General features: G+C 47.2%; 1 protein-coding gene across 4 annotated transcripts in view; it reads left to right on the top strand.

The window, feature by feature from the left end:
- Nucleotides 1-25,703, top strand: part of pigx (phosphatidylinositol glycan anchor biosynthesis, class X) — a 40,818-nt gene that overhangs the window by 2,748 nt on the left and 12,367 nt on the right. The window contains exons 2-6 of one of the 4 annotated variants that reach the window (XM_072474837.1): nucleotides 3,775-3,924; nucleotides 11,733-11,811; nucleotides 14,266-14,393; nucleotides 22,214-22,375; nucleotides 24,893-24,993. In XM_072474837.1, the coding sequence (XP_072330938.1) occupies nucleotides 3,858-3,924; nucleotides 11,733-11,811; nucleotides 14,266-14,393; nucleotides 22,214-22,375; nucleotides 24,893-24,993 (537 nt within the window). In that variant the 5' untranslated portion in view covers nucleotides 3,775-3,857. Of the gene's footprint in view, nucleotides 1-3,774; nucleotides 3,925-11,732; nucleotides 11,812-13,745; nucleotides 13,808-14,265; nucleotides 14,402-22,161; nucleotides 22,376-24,892; nucleotides 24,994-25,703 lie in introns of all 4 variants that reach the window. The other 3 variants (XM_072474835.1, XM_072474838.1, XM_072474836.1) reach the window with 3 other exon arrangements.

Below are 25,703 nucleotides of genomic sequence, written 5' to 3'. Positions count from 1 at the left end.
GATCGGTGCAGAGGGAGCGCCGCGCACTAGAGGGTCAGTACCGAGGCAGCGCCACACCATCAGAGGGTCAGTAGTGAGGGCATGCTGCGCTGTCGGGGTCGGGTGGAGTCGGGGCTCTTTTAAACATCTCTTTTACTCCCTATCACCGACAGGCCATGGCAAGGACAGCTTACCCAAAGCTCCGTCTATATGTATGTGAACCGGTATATTCTGTCTCCCAACGATGGCAGTGCCAAAAATAATTTTAGCACTGCTGCCTACGGCGCTAAGTAACCGAGTTCGATCCCGGCCTTGGGTCACGGTTCGTGTTGAGTTTGCACATACTCCCCGTGTCTGTGTTAGGTTTAGCCCCACAACCCAAAGATGTGCAGTTTAGGTGGATTGGCCTCGCTAAATTGCCCCTTAATTGGGAAAAAAAATAATTGGGTACTCTAAATTTATTATAAAGAAAGAAAAAATTATTGCATGTCTACATGAATGGCCAGAGACTAAAGCATGATTCCAATCTACCATACTATGAAGAGACTCTAAATTTGGGGGACATTTAAAGAAATTTACAGAAAACGTCAAAACTAGAAATAACCTAGGAACAAAACATGCTGGATCTACTTGGGGAGCTGCTGTCGCAACACTCACCTCAGCACTTTCCCTCTTATCCTCCTCAGCGAAGGATGAACACCGATCTGACCTACACTTTCTTTTTGTTTTTTAAAAATTTTTTAAATTCTTTTTCATATTTTCTTCCAAATTTACACCCAACAATAAACAATAATCAGTCTCGAATGTAATGTCAATCCCCATATCGATAACAACAATCCCATCCTCTCACCAAACCCCCAAACATTAGGCCGCATGTTAACGTAAATAAATGACAAAAAGGAATCAGGAATCACCCATAGCCACCATTAACATATACAGTCCTTCTCCCCCAACCCCCCCAGTCCCCAACCCCCCTAATGTTCGATGTGATCCAATTCTCGAAAGTGCATAATGAATAACGCCCATGAATTGTAGAACCCCTCCATCCTTCCCCTCAGTTCAAATTTGACCATTTCAAGCGTCAAGAATTCCAACAGGTCCCCCCGCCACTCCCGTGCACAGGGTGGAGAGGTTGATCTCCACCCTAACAAGATCCGCCTTCGGGCGATCAACGAGGCAAAGGTTACAACATCTGCCTTCGCACCCGTTTCCAACACCCCGATTATGCCCCCCCCCCCCGGGCCCGGGTCCAGTTTCACGTGCACCACTTTAGAGATTACCCTAAAGACCTCCTTCCAGTAATCCCCCAGCTTTGGACAGGATCAAAACATATGAACGTGGTTTGCGCCCCCCCCCCCCCCCGCCGCATAATTCACATACATCTTCTACTCCCTCAAAGAGTCGGCTCATCCTCGCCCTTGTAAGGTGCGCTCTACATAACACCTTCAACTGTATCAGCCCCAACCTCACACATGATGTGGAGGCGTTCACCCTCCGAAGCACTTCACACCAGAACCTCTCCTCCATACCCTCTCCCAACTCTTCCTCCCACTTTGCTTTGATCCCTTCCAGTGGCACCTTCTCCTCCTCCAAAATAGCCCTGTAAACCGCTGATACTACCCAGTTCTCCAGTCCCCTGTCGTCAGCACCTCCTCCAGCAACGTGGAAGCCGGCTCTACTGGGAAGCTCTGTATCTCCTTTCTGGCAAAGTCTCCAACCTGCATGTATCTAAATATTTCCCCCTGCTCCAGCCCATACTTTGCTTCCAGCTCCTTCAATCCCGCAAAACGACCCCCAAGAAACAAATCTTTAAGTGTCCTAATTCCTTTCTCCTCCCATCTCTGAAAATTTCCATCCCACTTCACTGGCTCAAATCTATAGTTCCCCCAAATCGGCATTTCCCTTGACCCTGCCCCTAACCCACAGTGCTGTCGAAACTGCCTCCAAATTCTCAACGAAGCTATTACTACTGGACTCCCTGAGTACCTCCCCGGGGCCGTCGGGAGTGGCGCTGTCGCCAGTGCCTTCAATCCCGACCCCCTACCCAAACTATCCTCCATTCTGACCCATTGGGAGTCAACCCCTCTGACCTAGCTCCGTACCTTCTCCACATTCCTCGCCCAGTAATAATACATCAGGTTCGGATGACCCAAACCCCCTGCCTGCCTTCCTCTCTGTAGTATTACTTTTTTTTATTTCTGGCCACCTTCCTTCCCCATATGAATGAGGTAATCATCCCTTCAATCTCTCTTTAAAAAAAAAATGCCTTTGTCAAGAAAATCGGCAGGCATTGAAAAGTAAACAGGAATTGCGGCAGCGCATTCATTTTAACCGCCTGTACCCAACCCACCATTGACAGAGGTCTATCCCCGCACTATCCCTTTCACTTCTTGTTAATACTCAGTTGTATCCAACAACATGCATCATAACTGGAACTCTCTGCTCGGCACCCCTCCCCTGGCTTCCTGTCCTTGTAAATGTCACTCTGCCACACATCCATCGACTGACAAAAAACCCACAAGGTGGTTAAAACTGCACCTCACGTAGTGTGCCACGATGACCTGTTCAGCCACCAACTGCCCATTTTCCATTTAGCATCTCATATGGACCACCTTTCCTGAGCAAGATCTCCCAGCAGACATCCTTTAGATTAAAGAATGGGAAATGTGGGAAGTTGCTAATAAGTTCTTGTGACAAAGCTCATCTGTCAAATATCAGACTTTGAATTATCACAGTGGCAATGGTCCTTGCTAACAAATTCAGGACAGACCAAGGCTTCTGTGCAGCTAACCTTCACCGCTGGAGTCTCAGTACAAAGCACTTGTGGAAAGACAAACTGAGTTGTACATTACTGAGAAGTATCCCCTCTGCTGACTAAGTGGCAGACTAATCACACTCAGCAAATGGGGAGGCTATTGCTTGGCTTCGGGAATTTGCATTCACTAAATAATAAAATCTCTAGGGGCGGCATGTGGCACAGTGGTTAGCACTGCAGCCTACAGCGCTGAGGACCTGGGTTCGAATTACGGCCCTGGGTCACTGTCTGCGTGGAGTTTGCACATTTTCCCCGTGTCTGCGTGGGTTTCACTCCCACAACGCAAAGATGTGCAGGCTAGGTGGATTGGCCATGCTAAGTTGCCCCTTAATTGGAAAAATTAATAATTGGGTACTCTAAATTAAAAAAATAAAATAAAATCTCTGCTGTTGACTGTTTGCAGGGCTGGTGTCTACATTGGAGATTTTGAAACCACATGTGATCATGGAGGCGAGTTACCGCTCATATCTGCGTCACCATTTGCATCAATCATCGTAAATTTTCCACTGTTTCGCCTGGGACTGCACTCACCAGCCCCCTGCTAACAAGTGACAGCAGCACTTAAACCTGCTCTTGCACAGCCAACACCACTCAGCTCGCAGCCCAGCCCCTCGCTTTGGTGACGCTGACCTGGAATGATTCTGGACGCCAGATGGAATGCCCTGGCGTCAGGCCACAGGGCAGCCACTGCCACCTGGAAGGAAGTGGCAGCGGCAGTCAGCTCGGGGTGGGGCGGGGTCGTGACTAGGAGGACCGGCAGAATGCCGCATGAGGGTCAACGACCTCCACTGGGCCGCACGGGTTAGTTTGCACGGGACCGCTGACCCCCCTGCCCCGCCACATACTGTCCCCCCACCCCAAACTCTTTCCCCCCCAAACTCCCCACATGGCCCATCTACCCAAGCGCCCGCCAACACTCTCCAAGCCCCCCGCGAGTAACCGTGCGTGGGACTAACGATGCTCCATCTGTGTCCCCACAGGAAAAGTTAGGCCAAAACCGATGTCAGAGAGCCCAGAAGGGTGCCGCGGTGCCGGACATCAGAGTCCTCCCCTCCTATGAGGAATGGGCCCTGGAGGTCACAGGGGTGGTGAAGGACAGAGCAGTAGTCACCGTAGAGGTCAGCGTAGAGGTGAGGATCCTCTGGCCCCCATGCAGATGATCTGTCAAACATGAGTTGTTAATGTCATACAGACCAACCCATCCCTCCCACTTACAACATGTCCATTTTCCCCTAGGACCTGCAGCCAGCCCATCTGGGGTGCCCCGCATCACCTCCCAAGAGAACACCTCAGAGGAGAGCTCTGAGGATGTGACCATAATAGTCAAGGCATAGCTGTCATCCCCACCCTCTACCAGCGCAGAGACACACACCTCTGTGGGCGAAAGTAGTGGACAGGCCTGAGATAGATAGGTTCTTGATTGATAAGGGGATCGGGGTTCTGGGGAGAAGGCAGGAGAGTGAGGATGAGAAACATATCAGCCATGATTGAATGGTGGAGGAGACTTGATGGGTTCAATGGCCTAATTCTGCTCCTATGTCTTATGGTCTTCTGGGGCACATTCTGGTCAGCACCACACAATTGCAGAGGCACATTAGGTGGAGGCAGGAACGCCCAGGAGAGACGGCAGTCAGAGGTCTGGGTCCCAGTCAGAAGCTGAGCAGGTTTACCCGGAGCTGATGCAGACAATAGAGGGTGTGGCTGTGAGATTCAGAGGGGGATGTCAGCGAAAGTCCAGAAGGTCCAGAGCCAATTGGAGGCTACAGGCATAGGAGATGGAGCCAGCAATGCGTGGCATTGAGGCCAACACTGCTAGGGTGGCGACCGCAGTGAAGAGCCTGGTTCACTATGTCAGCAGCATAAGTGGTGGTGTCCAAGGCCTGGCTCAGTTGATGTGGCTGAGCGTGTCGATAGCACGTCCCAGTTGCTGGGGGACATCAGTCAGTACAAGGTGGACCTTGGTGAGGCACTGCGGAGCATGTCCCAGCCCCAGGGCACAGCCGTGGCACTGCAGAGCAAGTAAGGTCGCTGGGAGACGTGTCCCAGTTGCAGGGGGTCATCGCTAGGGTGCTCCAGAGCATGTCCCGGTCACTGAGGAGCATCGCCAAGGGCGTTGACACCATGCTGTAGACATTGGGGAGCCGTCAGGGCTGACAAAGCCAGATGACCCAGGGGCAGCCGGGGCTCAATCCAGTTGCCCCTCCGTCCCAAGGCAAACCCCAGGGCCCGATGGGCACCGACCAGGAGGAGGGGTGCTCGGTGTCAACCCGGAGCCATTCTATGGGGTGGTGACAGCAGCCACCAACTCCTCCTTGTACCGCTCCCCTGACAACGGCACGTCTCGCAGTCAGCACCTATGGCAGTGTGGCACGGCGGGGCATGTGCCGCTGGCAAGTGCGCCGGGGCCCTTTGGCCCCAGAGGACGCCCGCCAGGGGTATCGAGGGCCACGGGACTCGGTAAGCAGCAGGCTGCCTCCACCTCCGATGTGTATCCCGGGAACACACCTAGACGCAACAGTAGACTAAGCAGGTGGAAGATCACTGATGGGGCACTGAGAGTGGTGGGGGTAGAGGGTAAGGGTGGGGTGAGGGGGGGTAGATGGCGGTGGTGGAGTTAGGGTAGGTGGGAGTAGGGAGGGCGGGGAGAATAAGGGTGAGGGGGTCAGGGAGGGGTGGAGTGAGTAGGGCGTCACCATCGGGAGAGTGGGGCAGTTGGGGACACGTTTGTAAACCTTTAAAGTCTGTTGGCCTCGATCAATATGACACCCCCGGTCATGGGGTCCTGGTGTGGGACAGGCAAGGGCTAGACCATGGCATTGAATGATAAGCACTCTGCAGGTTATCATCACCCTGCTGCCGTCGACCATGACCCGCTGACAGTGCCGATACAGTCCATTGCCCTGGACTGGTGTACTGCAGTGCGGCATCGAGGAGTCTGTTGCACCTCTCAATGACAGTCTGGGTGGCCGCATGGTCCTTATTGTATCAGGTCTCTGCATCGCTCACAGGTCTCCATACTGGCGTCATCAGCCATGTCCTCAGCCGTACCTCTTATCCCCCAAGAGCCAATCTGAGGTGGCCTCGAAGAGGCCAGGGTTGTCTGATTGGCCCAAAATGTAACTGTCGTGCACACTCCCTCGGAAGGGTGCACACGAGTGTCGATCGTCATGCACACGAGCTGGACGTTCATGGAATGGAACCTCTTCCTGTTGACGTAGGCACTCTTAGCCAAGCTGTTCTAGGACAGTCATAACACTGGCATCTACCCAGCAGTGTTGAAAATTTCCCAGGTGTGTTCTGTACACAAGAAACAGGACAAATCCAACCCAGCCAATTACCGCCTTATCAGTCTACTCTCCATCATCAGCAAAGTGATGAAAGGAGTCATCAACAGTGCTATCAAGTGGCACTTACTCAGCAATAACCTGCTCACGGACGCTCAGTTTGAGTTCTGCCAGAGTCACTAAGCTCCTGACCTCATTACAGCCTTGGTTCAAACATGGACAAAAGAGTTAAATGCCAGAGGTGAAATGAAAATGAGAGTGACTGCTCTTGACAGCAAGGCAGCATTTGACCGAGTATGGCATCAAGGATATCTAGCTAAACTGGAGTCAATGGGAATCAGGGGGAACACTCTCCGCTGGTTGGAATCATACCTGGCACAAAGGAAGATGGTTGTGGTGGTTGGAGGTCAATCACCTCAGCTTCAGGACATCACTGCAGAAGTTCCTCAGGGTAGTGGCCTAGGCCCAATAATCTTCAGAAGCTTCATCAATGACCCCCCTTCCATCATAAGTTCAGAAGTGGGGAAGAGTGCGGATGACTGCACAATGTTCAGCACCATTTACGACTCCTCAGACAATGAAGCAGTCCATGTCCAAAAGCCTGTCCACCATCTACAAGACAAAAGTCAGGAATGTAATGGAATACTCTCCACTTCCTTAGATGAGTGCAGCTCCAACAACACTCAAGAAGCTTGACACCATCTATATTAAAACAGCCTGCTTGATTGTTCCTCCTTCCACAAACATTCAAACTCCCCACCACTGACGAATATTGGCAGCCGTGTGTACCATCTACAAGATGTACTGCAGTAACTCACCAAGGTTCCTTAGACAACACCTTCCAAACCATCTAGAAGGACAAAAGCAACAGATACCTGGGATCCCCACCACCTAGAGGTTCCCCTCCAAGTCACTCACCACCTTGAATTGGAAATTTATTGCCGTTCCTTCACTGTTGCTGGGGCAACATCCTGGAACTCCCTCCCTATCAGCACAGTGAGTGTACCTACACCTCAGGGATTGCAGCGGTTCAAGAAGGCAACTCACCACCATCTTCTGAAGGGCAACTGGGATGGGCAATAAATGCTGGCCTAATCAGCGATGCCCACATCCTGTATATGAATTTTAAAAATTTCCAGACGGCTCAGAGAGCGAAAGATGCCATGCGTGCTATCTATTAGCCACCGACCTGGGGCATCCCGACGATGGTAGAGAATCCTGCTGCCCAGACATCTTGTTGGGCTTGGTCCATGTCAATGTATATACAGTTTTCTGCCTGGGCAACCAATGCGTTCATGACCTCACGGATGCACTTGTGAGATTCCCGCTTGAGACCTGGAATGATCCCAAGGCGTAGAGGTTCAGGGCTGCGGTTACCTTGATGGCCACCGGGAGCGAGTATCCTTGAAGCGGAGCCTCCTGCGACACACTCTGGATGTCATCTGTTCGAAAGACCAGCAATGTGTGTACACCTCAGGCCATCGCGGTACTCCCCCACTGGATCCCTCCCTGGCCTGATAGGCAGCAGGGTCCTCATGGTGTGGGGCGGGCCCCTGTACATGGGCTGCCGCCTCACGTTTCTGTTGATGCATTTGCCTCCTCCGGCATCTGGTCGCCTGGCCTGTCAGCAGCAGCAGTAGGGCAAATTCCACGGGGTCCAAGATAACTTCCATCCAGTGCAATATCGGTACTGTAGCACAGTGGTTAGTACGGTTGCTTTATAGCGCCAGGGATCCGGGTTCGATTCCCAGCTTGGGTCACTGTCGGTGTCTGCATGTGTTTCCTCCGGGTGCTCCGGTTTCCTCCCACAAGTACCGAAAGACGTGCTTGTTCGGTGAATTGGACATTCTGAATTCTCCCTCAGTGTACCCAGATAGGCGCTGAAGTGTGGCGACCAGGAGATTTTCACAGTAATTTCATTGCAGTGTTAATGTAAGCCTACTTGTGACACTAATAAAGATTATTATTATTAATATCTGTAAGACATTGGAGAAAGTGTGAGACTAACAACCAACTGTGTCTTCCACTATTCCCCCATTGCTGGGCAATAACTCCCACTTGCTACGTGGCACGCCTACTCATGGGGAACCACTGGGGATGTGTGAAGTGGTAACTTAACTACAATTGGCAATTCACAATTAGCTATAATCTTCAGCCACGCGGCCAGACGCCTCTGCGGTCAGTGGGAGTTACGGATGGTTGGTCAGGCAGGGGCTGGGGTTGCCCTATAATGGACCACATGGTCCAGGGGTTGGCATGGCGGACCCGCGGGTGCAACGACACCAATCCCCCCCCCCAAGCCTAGCCCAGGCCATGGGCAGCCCCTGCTCCGCAATATCCCCCCGGCCCACCACGGCCGAGGCTCGCCCCGGTGACTACCCTACCCCCTCCAAGCACCGGGGCAGCAATCCCAGTGCCCCTGTGCTCTTTGCCTGTGAGCGAAGATGACTACCCACCTCCTTGGCTCCCCACAGCAGCTTTTCCGCCAGCTTCGCATTTTTAAAAAGAAGAGCTAATTGGCATCTGCGTGAGAGTGCCGTAGGATAGGGGGTCGCTCCTGTTAATTATATGGAGATTGGGCTTAAGTGGTGATTATTGGTTTCTCGCTACGCTAAGGCAAGATCCTGATTACGTCAATGGGAGCGGGCTGGTTTGATTGCAACCAGATCAGCACCCGGCGCAGTTCTCGATTTTGGACTCTCCTGTGATTTAACAGCTTTGTTGAGCTCTTGCTTAAGCGCAACTGCCATTAAATCGCACCCATAGACTGTGGGGTGGGTGGGGGGACCAGCAAGGGCAAAAGACTGGGGGGGGGGGGGGGGGGGGGGGGAAGTCGACAAGGGAGAGAGATTGTGGGGGGCTGGCAAGGAAGAGAGAGAGACACACAGCGGGAATCAAAGAGGGAAGAGGGAGAGTGAGTATGGGGGAGGGAGTCGGTGGGGGCGGGAAAGAGACAAGGAACAGAATTCAGGGCCCCAAGTTCAATGAATACAGTTCTTGTACTGACTATTTCATTGAACATGAACGGTGGCACAGGGGCGGCACGGTGGCACAGTGGTTATTACTGATGCCTCACAGCTTCAGGGTCCCGGGTTCAATTCTGTGGAGTTTGCACTTTCTCCCCGTGTCTGCGTGGGTTTCCTCCCACAGCCCAAAGATGTGCAGGTTAGGTGGATTAGCCATGATCAATTGCCCCTTAGTGTAAAAAAGGTTATGTGGGATTGCTGGGTTAAGGGGGTAGGTTGGGGCCCTGATCCTAGGTAGGCTACCTTTCCAAAGAGTGGGTGCAGACCTGATGGGCCGAATGGTCTCCTTCTGCACTGTAGTGATTCTATGAAGTACCTGCACTACCAAGTTGAGGGAACACAGTGCTGACATTCTGGATTTCAGGGAACACGCAGTTCTTCGACAATCCAGTTTATATTGCCTGTCCTTGTTCTTCCTTCCAAAATGCATCACTTCGCCCTTCTATTAAATTTCACCTGTCTGTCATTCTGAAGTCTGTTACTACCGTCCTCTGTTTATTAACTCTGCAAACTTTTGAATTATTCCGTGTGTCCAAGCTATTGTATATTTTAAAAAATGGTCGTAATGCTGGGGCCAATTTTGATTCTATTGTCTTTAGTTTTGCTAACACTTCTATTATTTAACACTTTTTTTATTGAAATGAAATGAATTGAAAATCGCTTATTGTCACAAGTAGGCTTCAAATGAAGTTACTGTGAAAAGCCCCTAGTTGCCACAATCCGGCGCCTGTTCGGGGAGGCTGGTACGGGAATTGAACCGTGCTGCTGGCCTGCCTTGGTCTGCTTTCAAAGCCAGCGATTTAGGCATCTCAGATGGTGCCAGCATTTATTGTCCATCCCTAATTGCCCTTGTGGGGGCAGTTAAGACTCAACCACATTGCTGTGGGTCTGGAGTCACATGTAGGCCAGATCAGATAAGGATGGCAGATTTCCCTCCAATTTTTGAACCAGATGTGTTTTTACGACAATCGACAATGGTTTCATGGTCATCATTAGACTTTTAATTCCAAATATTTTATTGAGTTTAAATTCCATCATCTGCTGTGGTGGGATTTGAACCCGGGTCCCCAGATCACTATCCTGGGTGTCTAGATTTCACCCCCATAACCCAAAGATGTGTAGGGTAGGTGGATTGGTCACGCTAAGTTGCCCCTTCATTGGAAAAAATGATTGGGTACTCTAAATTTATTTTAAAAATAGCTAACTTGTGCAAAGCAAGATTCCACAGAGCAATGTGATAATGGCCTGATACCAGGGATGACTACCCTGCTCTTCTTGAAGAGAGTACCATGGAATCTTTTGTGTTCCGTTGTGAGAGCAGACAGGACATCTCACCTGAAAGTAGCACTGCACTCCTTCGGTGCCACAGTGGAACATTAGCTTGATTCTTGTGCTCAAGTATCTGGAGTGGGATTTGAATCCAAAATTTGCTGACTCAGGTGAGTTCCACCAACAGAGCAGGCCTGTTACTTGAAAATTAAGTACCACATTGTCTGTCAATTGCTTTGGAATGCCCTTTGGTCATTAAAACTTGCATAATCATAGAACCTTGGAGGTCTACAGCACAGAAAAAGCCATTTGGCCCATCGTTCCTGTGCCGGTCAAAAACAACCACCTATTATAATCTAATTTTCCAGTGCTTGGCCCATAGTTTTGTATGCTTTGGCATCGCAAGTGTGCATCTAAAGACTTCTTAAATGTTATGAGGGTCTCTGCCTCCACCACCTTTCAGGCAGTGAGTTCCTGATTCCCACCACCCCCTGGGTGAAAAGGTTTTTCCTCACATCCCCTCTAGTCCTCCCGCCCCTTACTGTAAATCTTTGCCCCCTGGTCATTGATCACTCCACCAAGGGGAAAAGCTTCTTCCTGTCTACCCTATCTATGCCCCTCATAATTTTATACATCTCAATCATGTCTCCCCTCAATCTCCTCTGCTCCAAGGAAAACAACCCTAGTATATCCAATCTCTCTTCATAGCTAAAGCTCTCCAGCCCAGGCAACATCCTGGTAAACCTCCTCTGCACCCTCTCCAGTGCTATCACATCCCGCCTATAATGTGGACTCCAGAACTGCGTGCAATCCAGCTGTGACCTAACCAACGTTTTATACAGTTCCAGCATAACCTCCCTGCTCTTAAACTCTATGCCTCAGCTAATAAAGGCAAGTACACCATATTACATAAATGCAAATGTTACCTCCTTTCCCTCTCTCTCTTTATTTCAAGCCTTTTCTCAGATATAATTTGATCAATCAACCTCCTAGACATGCCATTCCGACAATCTTCTAAACGTTGTTCAGCCACTTGCTACGTGTTTGGTCTGTGTCTTCAGTTTTTTTCTGGAGATCTGTTTTTCTTAGAATTCCTGTAGCAAGCCTTTGAATTTTCACAGAATTTAATAGCGTGGTTTTCTTTGGAAGAAAGGTTTCTCCAGAATGTATTGTTGAAGTATTAGTGGGAGAAGAGAACACGGATGGGAAGTTTCAATGAGTAACAGAAAATTAAGAAAATCATATCCTTTGCTTGTGATCTCCTAAAGTTGTAAAAAAAATATGTTTCTTACCCCATCCCACCTGTTAAATACTGACTTAAGCCAAGAGCGGAATGCTTACTGTTCTGTGTTTGTACAGGCATAGATCCATTGTACTCTGAACCCTGGCTGCAATCAGTGAGTTTGAACAGACGCATTGTTAAGGATGGATTTCATAGGTAAGAGATGTAAGAATATAGATATGTTCTCACATTATGTTAATACAGGACAGCTAATATAAGCAGATTTGGTTGAAGCTGTGTGCTTGCAAATCCTATCTTTTGATTATATGAACTCCCAAAATTGGAGAATCTGTAACAGAATTTCAGGGCTAATGCCTTGTACTCTGTAAGGAAGCACACAAATACGTTATTGAATAGAATAAACTAATTGGTAAATAGAATTACGTAATATTGAGCTGGAATGTGTGGGTTATAATCAAAGGGGGACCAGTAGTATCAGACAGGCATTTCCCGCAGTGATGCGGGAAGGGGAGGAGTGTGTTGAAGGAATTTCAATTATCAGTGTGTATTGGGAAGAATTACTTCTCAGCAATAAAATATTGAAAGAGATAAAACATCAAAGGTGTATGAGGCATGGGGTGAAAGCTAATAACGAAATGATAGCAATTGGGTCAACAGGATACACACAAGGAAGTTGTGAAGACACATTTGTCCTGTGTAATTTATCACTGAAGCTACGATAATATACTCCAATATACTCTTTCTGAGGCTAATATATGCCAATTAGGAGGACCCCAGGTCCAGTGCTGGAAGAGTCTCAACCTTTGCCCTTATCCAACGTGAATGAGTTTCTAGCTACGATTGTGAATGGTCTGTCGGGTGAATGAGCCAACTGACCATAGTACAGGGGACCATTCAAGTCAGGTGGAAGATAGGAATATGGTAGTATTGGGGGCTTGTATAGTCGGGGGTTAGGTACAGTTATATAAAAGCAAATTACTGCAGATGCTGGAATCTGAAACAAAAGAGAAAGTGCTGGGAAATCTCAGCAGGTCTGGCAGCATCTGTAGGAAGAGAAAAGAGCTAACGTTTTGACTCCGACAAAATCCCACTCTTCGCTTTGACAAAGAGTCATTGGACTCGAAACGTTAGCTCTTTTCTCTCCCTACAGATGCTGCCAGACCTGCTGAGATTTTCCAGCATTTTCTCTCGGGTACAGTTATATTATTTGTAAAGAGCTACAAGCTAATTGCTATGAGACAGTACATCCAGAGGGCCACATTTCCTGCTGCACTGCAGTCAGATGCTGAGCAACCTTGTATCAGTACACCAATGGGAACAGGTTCTCCCCTATCCACTCTGTCCAGACCACTCATGATTTTGAATACTATTAAATCTCCTCTCAACCTTCTCTTCTCCAAGGAAACATCCCAAACTTCTCAATCTTTCCAAATAACTGAAGTTCCTCATCCCTGGAATCACTGTAGCAAATTACAAGCAGTTAGGATGTAGCTATAGAAAGCAATTAAGAGAGCAAATGGCATGTTAGCCTTTGTTACAGAAGGATTGGCATATACAAGTGCTGCAATTTTACAGGGCCTTGATGAGACCACACCTGAATCCTATGTACATTTTGTTTTCCTTGCCTAAAGAAGGAGATAATTGTCCTCAAGGCAGTACAACAAAGGTTTGCCGGATTGATTCCTGGGGTGAAGGGCTGTATTAAGACGAGAGATTGAATAGGTGAGGACTATATTTCCTCGAGTTTCGGAAAATGCGAGATGATCTTAATGAAACATATAAAATTCTTAAGGGGCCTGAAAGGGTAGATGCTGAAAGGCTTTTTTTTCTCTTGTTGGAGAGCAGGGGTCACTGTTTCAGAATAAGTGGTTGGCAATTTCGGTTCCGATGAGGAGAAACTTCCTTGTTTATAGGGGTGTGAACCTTTTGGAATTCTCTATTCCAGAAAGATGTGGATGCTCATCTGTTGGATATATTTAAGTCAAAGATCAACAGACTTTTAGATACTAAGGACATTGAGGGATATGGTGAAGTGTGGGAAGGTGTAGCAGCATAAAAGGTCAGTTAATATCTTACTGAAGTGGGTTGAATGATTTACACCTTTTTCTATTTTGTATGTTTTTATGCAGTAATGGTGATATCTTCTGGGACATTTGAGTATTTTGGTATCTAGATTTCATATGGCCTACATGTAAGAGGTTATGTTTTATTATCTCATTGACTTGATTGAATAAAAAGTTCTAATCCAACATTGTCAGCGGTTACCAATCCCTCGATCCTGCATGACAGTATCTTCTATAAACTCAAAAAAGACCAAACCTTCCCTGCACCCATCATCCCCCACCGATTTTATACCTTGTGCTTCCATTCCTCTCCTATATCATGAATGCCATATGTTTCCATGGGTTCTAGCCAGTACAGACCAGGCAGAAATGTGGATCTTCTGTTCTAATGACTGAATACTGTGTGATGCCTTAATTTACTGAGCCAGAGGAGAGTTCCAAAAAGCGTTTCAAGGTTTCAAAGACATGGGACATAAAAATAAATCTAGATGCCTTTTTCTTCATGCGGTTAATTTGGAAAAAGCATTGATGAACAGGTAGGATTCTGACTTATTGTGACTCATTGACTGCTTGTTATTCTTTGCAGAGAATTGGTAATGGATGTTGAGCTTGGTGAAGGTGCTCACCAAGGCTGTTGCATTATGATTAAGGCGCAGTTACCCCAAGGACTCTATGTGGATCCATTTGAGCTTGCATCACTACGAGAGCATAAAGGTGAAGAGGTATGACTGCTTTACTTATCAGTAAAAAGGGCAGAAAGAAGTAGGAGTATTGTTACCTTGCTTTTGGTCACTTTGTCACGTGAGGGAGCAGGATATGTTTTTCACAATGCTAGTGTTACAACCCATCTCTCCTAGAGATAACGGAGGAGTCAAGAGAGGTGGTGGTGAGGTAAAACATGAGTGTCCTGAGCATACTTGTGGACACTGACACTTTTTTGGATGATGTCGCTGAGGACAGCATGTAAATTGGAAATACGAGGGAGCCAAGGATAGACCATTGTAGAGCACCAGAGCAGGAAGGCGAGCCATTAATGGTGATTCTCTGGTTAAGATTAAATAAGAACCAGGCAAATGCAGTCTCGGCCAACTGGATGATGGTGGAGGAAGATGGAGTGGTTAACTACCTCAGAGGCTGTAGACAGGTTGAGAAGGATGTAGAGGGGTACTTTACCTTTTTCACGGTCACATACGATGTCATTTGTTACTTTGATAAGAACCTGTGACAAGGGTGGAAACCTGATTGGAGGGATTCAAATGTGGAGTTCTGGAAAAGGTGGGGACAATTTGGAACATGACAACACTTTCAAGGACTTTTGAGAGTTTGACAAAGGAGAGAGAACTGTTAACTACATCAGCTAACAATGGGAACCAGGACAGGAAGTTGGGTTGTCAGGCGATGCATCTCATGGTGGAAAATGGATTTTATTAAATATCAGGTGCACGAGTTATCAGTCAAAGATCATTATAGGGCAGCATGGTGGCGCAGTGGTTAGCATTGCTGCCTCACGGCGCTGAGGTCCCAGGTTCGATCCTGGCTCTGGGTCACTAAGCGTGCGAAGTTTGCACCTTAACTCCCTTTTGAGTGAGTTTCGCCCCCACAACCCAAAGATGTGTAGTATAGGTGGATTGGCCACGCTAAATTGCCCCTTAATTGGAAAAAAATGAATTGGGTAGTCTAAATTCTTTTTAAAAAGAGCATTATAATGGTTGTGTATAACAATAGCAATGACTGAAGTTGAATTTCGGGTATATTATTTATTTATTATCTCGAAATTATCAGACTGCTTATGATACCCAGCCCTAGATTTGCAAGAATATCCTCAATTTAAATGTTGGTAAGATTGTAGTATTTGCTTTAATTGTCTTTTGTCTCCACCGTAATTCCACTCCCTCACCACTGACCCCAATCCCCTCCCTGGCTGTTTGAGAGTAAACCAGGCAGTTCACAACGTCAGTAATGCATTTGAACCTGAGAGGAGCATTCAACCACGTAACCACTATTTCTACCTCACTTGACTCTTTCTCTCCGGCCCTGCCTCAGCACCCCTCTTGCTGAAACCCTCATTCATGTCTTTTCTACCTCTAGACTTGACTGGTCTAAGAAACTCCTGGATGACCTTTCACCTTCTACCCTCTGTAAACTTTGAGCTCATCTAAAACTCTAACACTAAATCGCATTCACTGTGCTGGCTGACGTACTCCAGCTCCCAGTTGAGTATACATTTTTTCTTGTTTTCAAATTCCTCCATGGCCTCGCACCTCCTTATCTCTATAATCTCCTCCAGCCCTTCATCTCTCAGACATGTGTGGTCCTCCATTTCTGGCTTCTTGAACATCCCTGAATTTAATTGCTCCAACGTCGGCCATGCCTTCAGCTGCCTGGGCTGCAAGCCATGGAATTCCCCCTCTAAACAGCTCCTACTCATTTTTCCAGCGGAGCAGGCAGAGAGGGGAGCGATTTTTTGGTTAGGAGAGCTGAAAGTAAGCTGAATTTTTGTTTTTCACTTACTTTTTTCGGAGTTGTTTTTCTTTCAGAGCAGCAGGAAACCGGCCGTGGGGAGTTCTGGGAAGGTTTGTAGTTTTCTTTAAAAGGCACTTACCTCCGAGGTTCAGAGCTCATTCTTCCAGCGGAGCAGGCAGAGAGGAGAGCAATTTTTTGGTAAGGAGAGCTGAAGGTAAGCTGAATTTTTGTTTTTGTGGTGAATGTTTTGCTGTAACAATTCACCATATCTGTATTACGCTGTTGCCCATGTGGGCTCCACCATTGGACCATTGTAAGGTATTACCTATGATGTAGCATGTTGGGGCCTGTGTGGGCTCCGCCCCTGGCTCCACCCCTTGAGGGGAGGTATAAAGAGCAGTCGTCCTGTAGGCGGCTCTCACTAACAGATCGGTCGCAAGCAGGCACTGTTCTAGTTGATTAAAGCCACAGTTTACTTCTACTCCTGGTTTCGTGTGAATTGATGGTCACATCAGTTTTTAACTTACTTTTTTTGGAGTTGTTTTTCTTTCAGAGCAGCAGAAAACTGGATGTCAGCCGTTGGGAGTTCTGGGAAGGTTTGTAGTTTTCTTTAAAAAGCACTTGCCTCCGAGGTTCAGACCTCCTTCTTCCAGTGGAGCAGGCAAAGAGGGGAGCGTTTTTTTGGTAAGGAGAGCTGAAGGTAAGCTGAATTTCTATTTTTAACTTACTTTTTTCGGAGTAGCTTTTCTTTCAGAATAGCAGGAAACCGGAAGTCGGCCGTGGGGAGTTGTGCGAAGGTTTGTAGTACCTGTATGAGTTGGCCGGTTCCTAAACCCGAGACACTACACTTGTAGTGTCCCCCACCCTTCCACCTCCTCTAACCTAAGGGGCTGAGTGAATATCAAGTAAGCCCTTTCTTTCTTTCATTCTTTTTCTTGTTTTATCCGCAAGTTATCTCGGGGGGGGGGGGGGGGATGGCAAGGGAGGCAGTGCAATGTTCCTCCTGCAGAATGTTTGAGGTGAGGGACACCGTCAGTGTCCCTGCTGATGTCACCTGTGGGAAGTGCACCCATCTCCAGCTCCTCAAAAACCGCGTTAGGGAACTGGAGCTGGATGAACTTCGGATCATTCGGGAGGCAGAGGTGGTCATAGATAGAAGCTTCAGGGATGTAGTTACTCCGAAGAATGAAGATAGATGGGTGACGGTGAGAGGGGCTGGGAGAAAGCAGTCAGTACAGGGATCCCCTGTGGTCGTTCCCCTTAGTAACAAGTATACCACTTTGGATACTGGTGGGGGAGGACAACTTACCAGGGGTAAGCCATGGGGTACAGGTCTCTGGCACAGAGTCTGTCCCTGTTGCTCAGAAGGGAAGGGGGGAGAGGAGTAGAGCATTAGTCATTGGACACTCCATAGTTAGGGGGACAGATAGGAGATTCCGTGGGAACGAGAGAGATTCGTGGTTGGTGTGTTGCCTCCCAGGTGCCAGGGTCCGTGATGTCTCGGTTCGTGTTTTCGGGATCCTTAAGGGGGAGGGGGAACAGTCCCAAGTCGTGGTCCACATAGGCACCAACGACATAGGTAGGAAAAAGGATGGGGATGTAAGGCAGGTATTCAGGGAGCTAGGGTGGAATCTTAGAGCTAGAACAGTGTTATTATCTCTGGGTCGTTACCCGTGCCACGTGCTAGTGAGACGAGGAATAGGGAGAGAGCAGTTGAACACGTGGCTACAGGGATGGTGCAGGAGGGAGGGATTCAGATACCTGGATAATTGAAGCTCATTCTGGGATAGGTGGGACTTCTACAAATGGGTTGATCTACACCTGAATCAGAGGGGTACCAATATCCTGGGGGGGGGGAAATTTGCTAATGCTCTTTGGGAGGGTTTAAACTAATTCAGCAGGGGGGTGGGAACCTGAATTGTTGCTCCAGTGTACAGGAGGTTGAGAGTAGTGAGGTCATGAGTAAGGTTCCAAGGTTGCAGGAGTGTACCGGCAGGCAGGAAGGTGGTTTAAAGTGTGTCTACTTCAATGCCAGGAGCATCCGGAATAAGGTGGGTGAACTTGCAGCATGGGTTGGTACCTGGAACTTTGATGTGTGGCCATTTCGGAGACATTGATAGAGCAGGGATAGGAATGGTTGTTGCAGGTTCCGGGGTTTAGATATTTCAGTAAGCTCAGGGAAGGTGGTAAAAGAGGGGGTGGTGTGGCATTGTTAGTCAAGGACAGTATTATGGTGGCAGAAAGGACATTTGATGAGAACCCATCTACTGAGGTAGTATGAGCTGAGGTTAGAAACAGGAAAGGCGAGGTCACCCTGTTGGGAGTTTTCTATAGGCCTCTGAAAAGTTCCAGAGATGTAGAGGAAAGGATTGCAAAGATGATTCTGGATAGGAGCGAGAGTAACAGGGTAGTTGTTATGGGGGACTTGAACTTTCCAAATATTGACTGGAAGTGCCATAGTTTGCGTACTTTAGATGGGTCAGTTTTTGTCCAATGTGTCCAGGAGGGTTTCCTGACACAGTATGTAGATAGGCCAACAAGAGGCGAGGCCACATTGGATTTGGTACTGGGTAATGAACCAGGCCAGGTATTAGATTTGGAGGTAGGCGATAGTGACCACAATTTGGTTACGTTTACTTTAGCGATGGAAAAGGATAGGTATATACCGCAGGGCAAGAGTTATAGCTGGGGAAAGGCAATTATGATGCAATTACGCAAGACCTAGGATGCATAGGCTAGGGAAGGAAACTGCAGGGGATGGGCACAATTGAAATGTGGAGCTTGTTCAAGGAACAGCTACTGCGTGTCCTTGATAGGTATGTACCTGTCAGGCAGTGAGGAAGTGGTCGAGCGAGGGAACCGTGGTTTACTAAAGTAGTTGAATCACTTGTCAAGAGGATGAAGGAGGCTTATGTAAAGATGAGACGTGAAGGTTCAGTTAGGGCGCTTGAGAGTTACAAGTTAGCCAGGAAGGACCTAAAGGGAGAGCTAAGAAGAGCCAGGAGGGGACATGAGAAGTCTTTGGCAGGTTGGGCACACTGGATAAGTGGAGCTTGTTCAAGGAACAGCTACTGCGTGTTCTTGATAAGTACGTACCGGGTGTCAGGCAGGGAGGAAGGCGTAGAGCGAGGGAACCGTGGTTTACCAAAGAAGTGGAATCTCTTGTTAAGAGGAAGAAGGAGGCCTATGTGAAGATGAGGTGTGAAGTTTCAGTTGGGGCGATGGATAGTTACAAGGTAGCGAGGAAGGATCTAAAGAGAGAGCTAAGACGAGCAAGGAGGGTACATGAGAAGTATTTGGCAGGTAGGATCAAGGAAAACCCTAAAGCTTTCTATAGGTATGTCAGGAATAAAAGAATCACGAGGGTCAGAGTAGGGCCAGTCAAGGACAGTAGTGGGAAGTTGTGCGTGGAGTCTGAGGAGATAGGAGAGGCGCTAAATGAATATTTTTCATCAGTATTCACACAGGAAAAAGACACTGTTGCCGAGGAGAATACTGAGATACAGGCGACTAGACTAGACGGGATTGAGGTTCATAAGGAGGAGGTGTTAGCAATTCTGGAAAGTGTGAAAATAGATACGTCCCCTGGGCTGGATGGGATTTATTCTAGGATTCTCTGGGAAGCTAGGGAGGAGATTGTAGGCGTTGATCTTTATGTCATCATTGTTTGCAGGAATAGTGCCAGAAGACTGGAGGATAGCAAATGTTGTCCCCTTGTTCAAGAAGGGGAGTAGAGACAACCCCGGTAACTATAGACCAGTGAGCCTTACGTCTGTTGTGGGCAAAGTCTTGGAAAGGATTATAATAGATAGGATTCATAACCATCTTGAAAGGAATAATTTGATTAGGGATAGTCAACACGGTTTTGTGAAGGGTATGTCGTGCTTCACAAACCTTATTGAGTTCTTTGAGAAGGTGACCAAACAGTTGATGTGATGTATATGTAAAGCGTTTGATAAGGTTCCCCACGGTAGGCTATTGCAGAAAATACAGAGGCATGGGATTGAGGGTGATTTAGCGGTTTGGATCAGAAATTGGCTAGCTGTAAGAAGACAAAGGGTGGTGGTTGATGGGAAATGTTCAGACTGGAGTCCAGTTACTAGTGGTGTACCACAAGGATCTGTTTTGGGGCTACTGCTGTTTGTCATTTTTATAAATGACCTGAAGGAGGGCGTAGAAGGATGGATGAGTAAATTTGCAGATGACACTAAAGTCAGTGGAGTTGTGGATAGTGCGGAAGGATGTTGCAGGTTACAGAGGGACATAGATAAGCTGCAGAGCTGGGCTGAGATGTGGCAAATGGAGTTTAATGCAGAAAAGTGTGAGGCGATTCATTTCGGAAGGAGTAACAGGAATACAGAATACTGGGCTAATGGTAAGATTCTTGGCAGTGTGGATGAGCAGAGAGATCTCGGTGTCCATGTACATAGATCCCTGAAAGTTGCCACCCAGGTTGATAGGGTTGTTCAGAAGGCGTACGGTGTGTTAGCTTTTATTAGTAGAGGGATTGAGTTTCGGAGCCATGAGGTCATGTTGCAGCTGTACAAAACTCTGGTGCGGCCGCATTTGGAGGATTGCGTGCAGTTCTGGTCGCCGTATTATAGGAAGGATGTGAAAGCATTGGAAAGGGTGCAGAGGAGATTTACCAGGATGTTGCCTGGTATGGAGGGAAGATCTTATGAGGAAAGGCTGAGGGACTTGAGGCTGTTTTCGTTAGAGAGAAGAAGGTTAAGAGGTGACTTAATTGAGGCATACAAGATGATCAGAGGATTAGATAGAGTGGACAGTGAGAGCCTTTTTCCTTGGATGGTGATGGCTAGCACGAGGGGACATAGCTTTAAATTGAGGGGAGATAGATATAGGACAGATGTCAGAGGTAGGTTCTTTACTCAGTAGTAAGGGCGTGGAATGCCCTGCCAGCAACAGTAGTGGACTCGCCAACATTAAGGGCATTTAAATGGTCATTGGATAAACATATGGATGATAATGGAATCGAGGCCGAAGGGCCTGTACAGTGCTGTAATGTTCAATGTTCTACTCTCTACATCCATTAAGAGACTCCTTAATACCTATTCTTTGACCAATATTTTAGTCACCTGCTCTAATACCTCCTTATGCACCTTGGTGTGTAATAATTTCTCTGAGAAGCATCATGGGGTGTTTTTCCATATACAGATGCTATATAAAGAGAATGTGTTGTAGGATAAAACTGCAGCATCACCATCAAGCAAGGTCATGTACTGCATATATTACACTCAGGGCAGCGTTCTTTACACTGTCCCATTCAATTATTCCAGGCCCAAGTGTGGAACAAGGTAGCCAGGGCTGGTTTAGCTCAGTGGCTAGACAGCTGGTTTGTGATGCGGAACAAGGCCAGCAGCGCAGGTTCAATTCCCATACCAGCTTACCCGAACAGGCTCCGGAATGTGGCGACTAGGGGCTTTTCACAGTAACTTCATACTTGTGACAATAAAAGCTTATTATATTATTTAAGGTATGTTGTTTGTACTTTCAGGCATTGTTACAGTCATACATAGTTTTATAATGCTCATTGACTGATAGCTCTTACATCTGACATTATTTAGATCTATTTTTCACAGATCGTTCCGGCTGTTGCTGATTTTATTGAGGCTTGTGGGTGAATTGCTGTCATGTTTTGGTGCCGACATGATGACCCCAAGTTTTCTTTTTAAAGACCTCTTGTGACAGCTAACCTTGCACAATAAATGTAGGAGAGCTTTTCAGTTAGGTCCCTTTTGGAGCCTGGTTGTCACGTAAAAACAGTTATACATTCTAACATAAGAACTGTGAAATGGGAAGCGTTACTACAACTACTGGATATTCTGTTTAATTAGCAATGCCACATATTTCAACAACGACAATGGTGCTAAGACTGCTGTGTTATAATTGGTAGCACTAACTATTGAGAATTACTCACTTGGATCTATGTAGCGACAGTGGTTATTGTTTGTTCCTTGCTATTGGTGCTGGCTTGTTAACAGTTGAAACTGCTGTGCAGATATTCATTCAGGATGAGATCAACATTGAAGCTCCAGAATATTTGTCAACAGCACACACAATTGTCGTCTACCTCAAGCCTGGCCCCAAACACAGTGGACATTTTACTGGCACTGTCCCTGTTCATGTACGATATCATCGGCCAACAGATACGGAGGAAGCCACTGCTTTGGTGACCCTTGCTAATCCACAGTTGATGATTCGCTGCCAGGAAAGTATGTAACAAGTTAGAATGGGTGACTTACATTTTCGGGTTTGCTTTGCCTTCCAATTTTCTCTCCACTCCCCTAACTCCTGTTACAGTTTGGTTATGGTTCCATAAGGGTCAGCTATTGTCTTGTTCCTCATCTGGTGAGCCTACATTCTTTATTTCACTGTGGGAATTCACCACAGCTAATCAAATGCCAATCCCACCCACTGCCGATTCCTTCACTTACATTTACCAGCAAAAAGTCACCTTGAGTGGAAACCCTGGACATTTTTCCTCCCCATAATTTAGGACTGCAGAAATCTAGTTCAGGTCAGACAGCAGATGAAACCTGTCATCTGTCTGGCTTGGGTCTGCCTTTTGTGCTGTAGATTGCAGCAAACTTGCTTTTCTGATTTAAAAAAAAACCTTTATTGGAAAGCCAAACTCGTAAGTCGGGCTGCCAACTCTGGTTGGAGACATCTCCGGAGGTTTGATCACATGCCTTCTGCAAATGTTTATCACGTTTACCCTACAAAGATTGGGCCCAAACTTCTCCATACACACAACCCTCCAGGATATCTTTGCTCCTCCAATTCTAGCCTCTTGAAGCATTCCCAGTTTTCATTGCTGCACCATTATTGGATGAACATTCAGCTGCCTGGGCCCTAAGCTCTGCAATCCCTCCCGAAACCTCTTCCTTTGTTTTAGGAGGGTTAAAGACCAGGACCTGTAATGATTTTTTTTCTTCTGTGATTCACCACCACTACTGTTTAAGATCCAGTCTAAGATATAGAATGATAGAATTTACAATACAGAAAGAGGCCATTTAGCCCCTCAAGTCTGCATCGGCCCTTGGAAAGAGCACGCCTCCACCTTATCCCTGTAACCCAGTAACCCCACTTAACCTTTTGGACACCAAAAGGGCAATTTTGTAAGGCCAATCCACCTAACCTGCACATCTTTGGACTGTGGAAGGAAACCGGAGCACCCGGAGGAAACCCACGTAGACACGAGGAGAAAGTGCAAACTCCACACAGTCGCCTGAGGTCGGTATTGAACCCTGGAGCTGTGAGGCAGCAGTGCTAACCACTATGCCACCATGCCACCCAGGTATTAAACGTAACACTTGAGACATATCTTCAAGCACTTTCTTGAATCAGGAACTACATGCTTGTCTCATGAATCATGTAACTGCTGTTACAAGATCTTTTCAAAGATAATGGGCCCGATTCTCCAATTGTGAGGCTAAGTGCGGAGGATCCGTGGCGTTTTACATGGAAATAATCGCGTCGCCCCCTCACCAATGCTGCGACCAGTGAGGGGCTAGCAGCCGCGCCACGTAAAACTCCCGGTCTCCACAAAATAAACGGCCGGAGAATGGCCGAGTCCGTGGCCACTCATGCGTATGGCGGTGACCTGCAGCAGTCGCGCCATACATCATGGTGCCGGCTGTGCGCGGACCCAACCTGCCAGATAGTGTCCCCCCGGACACTCCCTGGACACCCTCCATAGTTCCCCCAGAGATCGTGGAAGCCCCCCCCCCCGGCCAGCAGCATGTCTCCAGCCCGACTGACGGCGTTGGACACAGTCTGCAGCCGCCTTGCCAGGTTCCACGCGTCCCCTGCGCCTTCGTGAACTCGGCCTATTGAGGTGGAGCATCGGGGGTGGGCTTTCAGATGACGCGCTGACGCCGTCCCAACGGCGTGCGGCCACTATGACGCTGAGGGGGTGTCAAACAGGTGCTGCCTCCGATTTTGTCGTAAAAAGGGATTCTCCGCCTGATCTGCGAATAGGAAATCGGCGTCTGGGAACGGAGAATCCAGCCCGTTGACTTTCATGTGGTCCAAACTGTTGCCCTTCCAAACTGAAATCTGCACTACTGTATGTCTTAGTGAATCACGACTTGCAGATATCTACTTTCCAAGTGACTTAGCATATAAGTGCAGTTTTCTTTGTACAAACTGCACTGCTGGAGAAAGTTGAGGAAGAAATGTTTAATTTTTTTTTTAAAAAGGGGTCACTTATTTAAGACAGAGCTGAGGAGAAATTTCTTCTCTTGAGGGTTGTGACTCTCTGGAACTCTCTTCTCTCAAAAGGTGATGGCAGCAGAGTCTTTGAATATTGTTAAGGAAGAGCTAGATAGATTCTGGATTAAAAAGGGGCCGAAGGGTTATCGGGGTCTGGAGGAATGTGGGGTTGAAGTTGCAATCAGCTCAGCCATGGTTTTATAGAATCATGGAGCAGGCTCGAGGGGCCGAGAGGCCTACTCCTGCTCTTAGTTTGTATGTTGTGGTGCCTTATCAAAGTCTTTCTTAAAGTTCATGTACACTATTTTCTGCGACTAAAATGTCTCAAAATATTGGATGTTTGTTGTGCATAATTATTGCTTGTTAAAATCCATGCTTGCTCTCAACACTTCAAAACTCACCTCATCTCCTGTTTCTTTACTAAAAGCCTATGCAAAGTATAACTCTGTTAAATAACATTGATTTTTAAAAATCTTGATTTATAAAACTTGTATACACTTTTTTGTTTCTTTTAGGTAATCCATTAATGGAAAATTGGAAACTTTGTGTGAGTGAGGCTCCCTGCTCAGCAAATAGTTCCAGTACCTGTAGCTGGATGAATGTTAATTATCGGAATGTAAGTTGATGACTTTTGGAAATTTTGTTTCCAATGTACCTTGTATAGAAGTAAGCAAAATTATTCTAATTTATTCCATTGGACCTGTGGTAAAAGCAATAATATACCACATTATTTGATATAAATATCGTTGTCATGCTCCTATTTCTCATGACCTTTTGACACATTAATAGTTTCAAACAAGAGAAGAGCTTTTGTCTATCTAACTGATCAATCCATTTTTTTTAGTCAGAACCAGTCCAATTTCTTCTTGAAACCGATTGCAGTTTCCTGAAATCACCTTTTTCCAGTAATCTTTCATAGAATTTACAGTGCAGAAGGAGGCCATTCAGCCCATCTGTTCACACACTTGTCATACTTTTAGTTTGCAAACAAAACATCCACTTGCACTTCATTTTTTTCATTTAATACAGCTTTGAAAATGTTTGTTGGTAATCATCGTCATAGAATTCCTACAGTGCATAAGGTGGCCATTTGGCCCATCGAGTCTGCAGAGAGCCTCCGAAAGAGCACGCCATGAGGCTCACTACCCGCCCTATTCCCGTAACCCCACCTAACCTGCGCATCTTTGGATTGTGAGATGAAACCGGAGCATTCGGAGGAAACCCACGCAGACACGGAGAGAACATGCAAACTCCACACAGACAGTCACCCAGGGACAAAATTGAACCCAGGTCCCTGGTGCTGTGAGGCAGCAGCGCTAACCACTG

This window comes from Scyliorhinus torazame, chromosome 14 (genome assembly GCF_047496885.1).
Source record: "Scyliorhinus torazame isolate Kashiwa2021f chromosome 14, sScyTor2.1, whole genome shotgun sequence".
Taxonomy (NCBI): domain Eukaryota; kingdom Metazoa; phylum Chordata; class Chondrichthyes; order Carcharhiniformes; family Scyliorhinidae; genus Scyliorhinus; species Scyliorhinus torazame.
The sequence above is the reverse complement of the archived record's forward strand: the minus strand, read 5'-3'. Positions and strand labels throughout refer to the sequence as shown.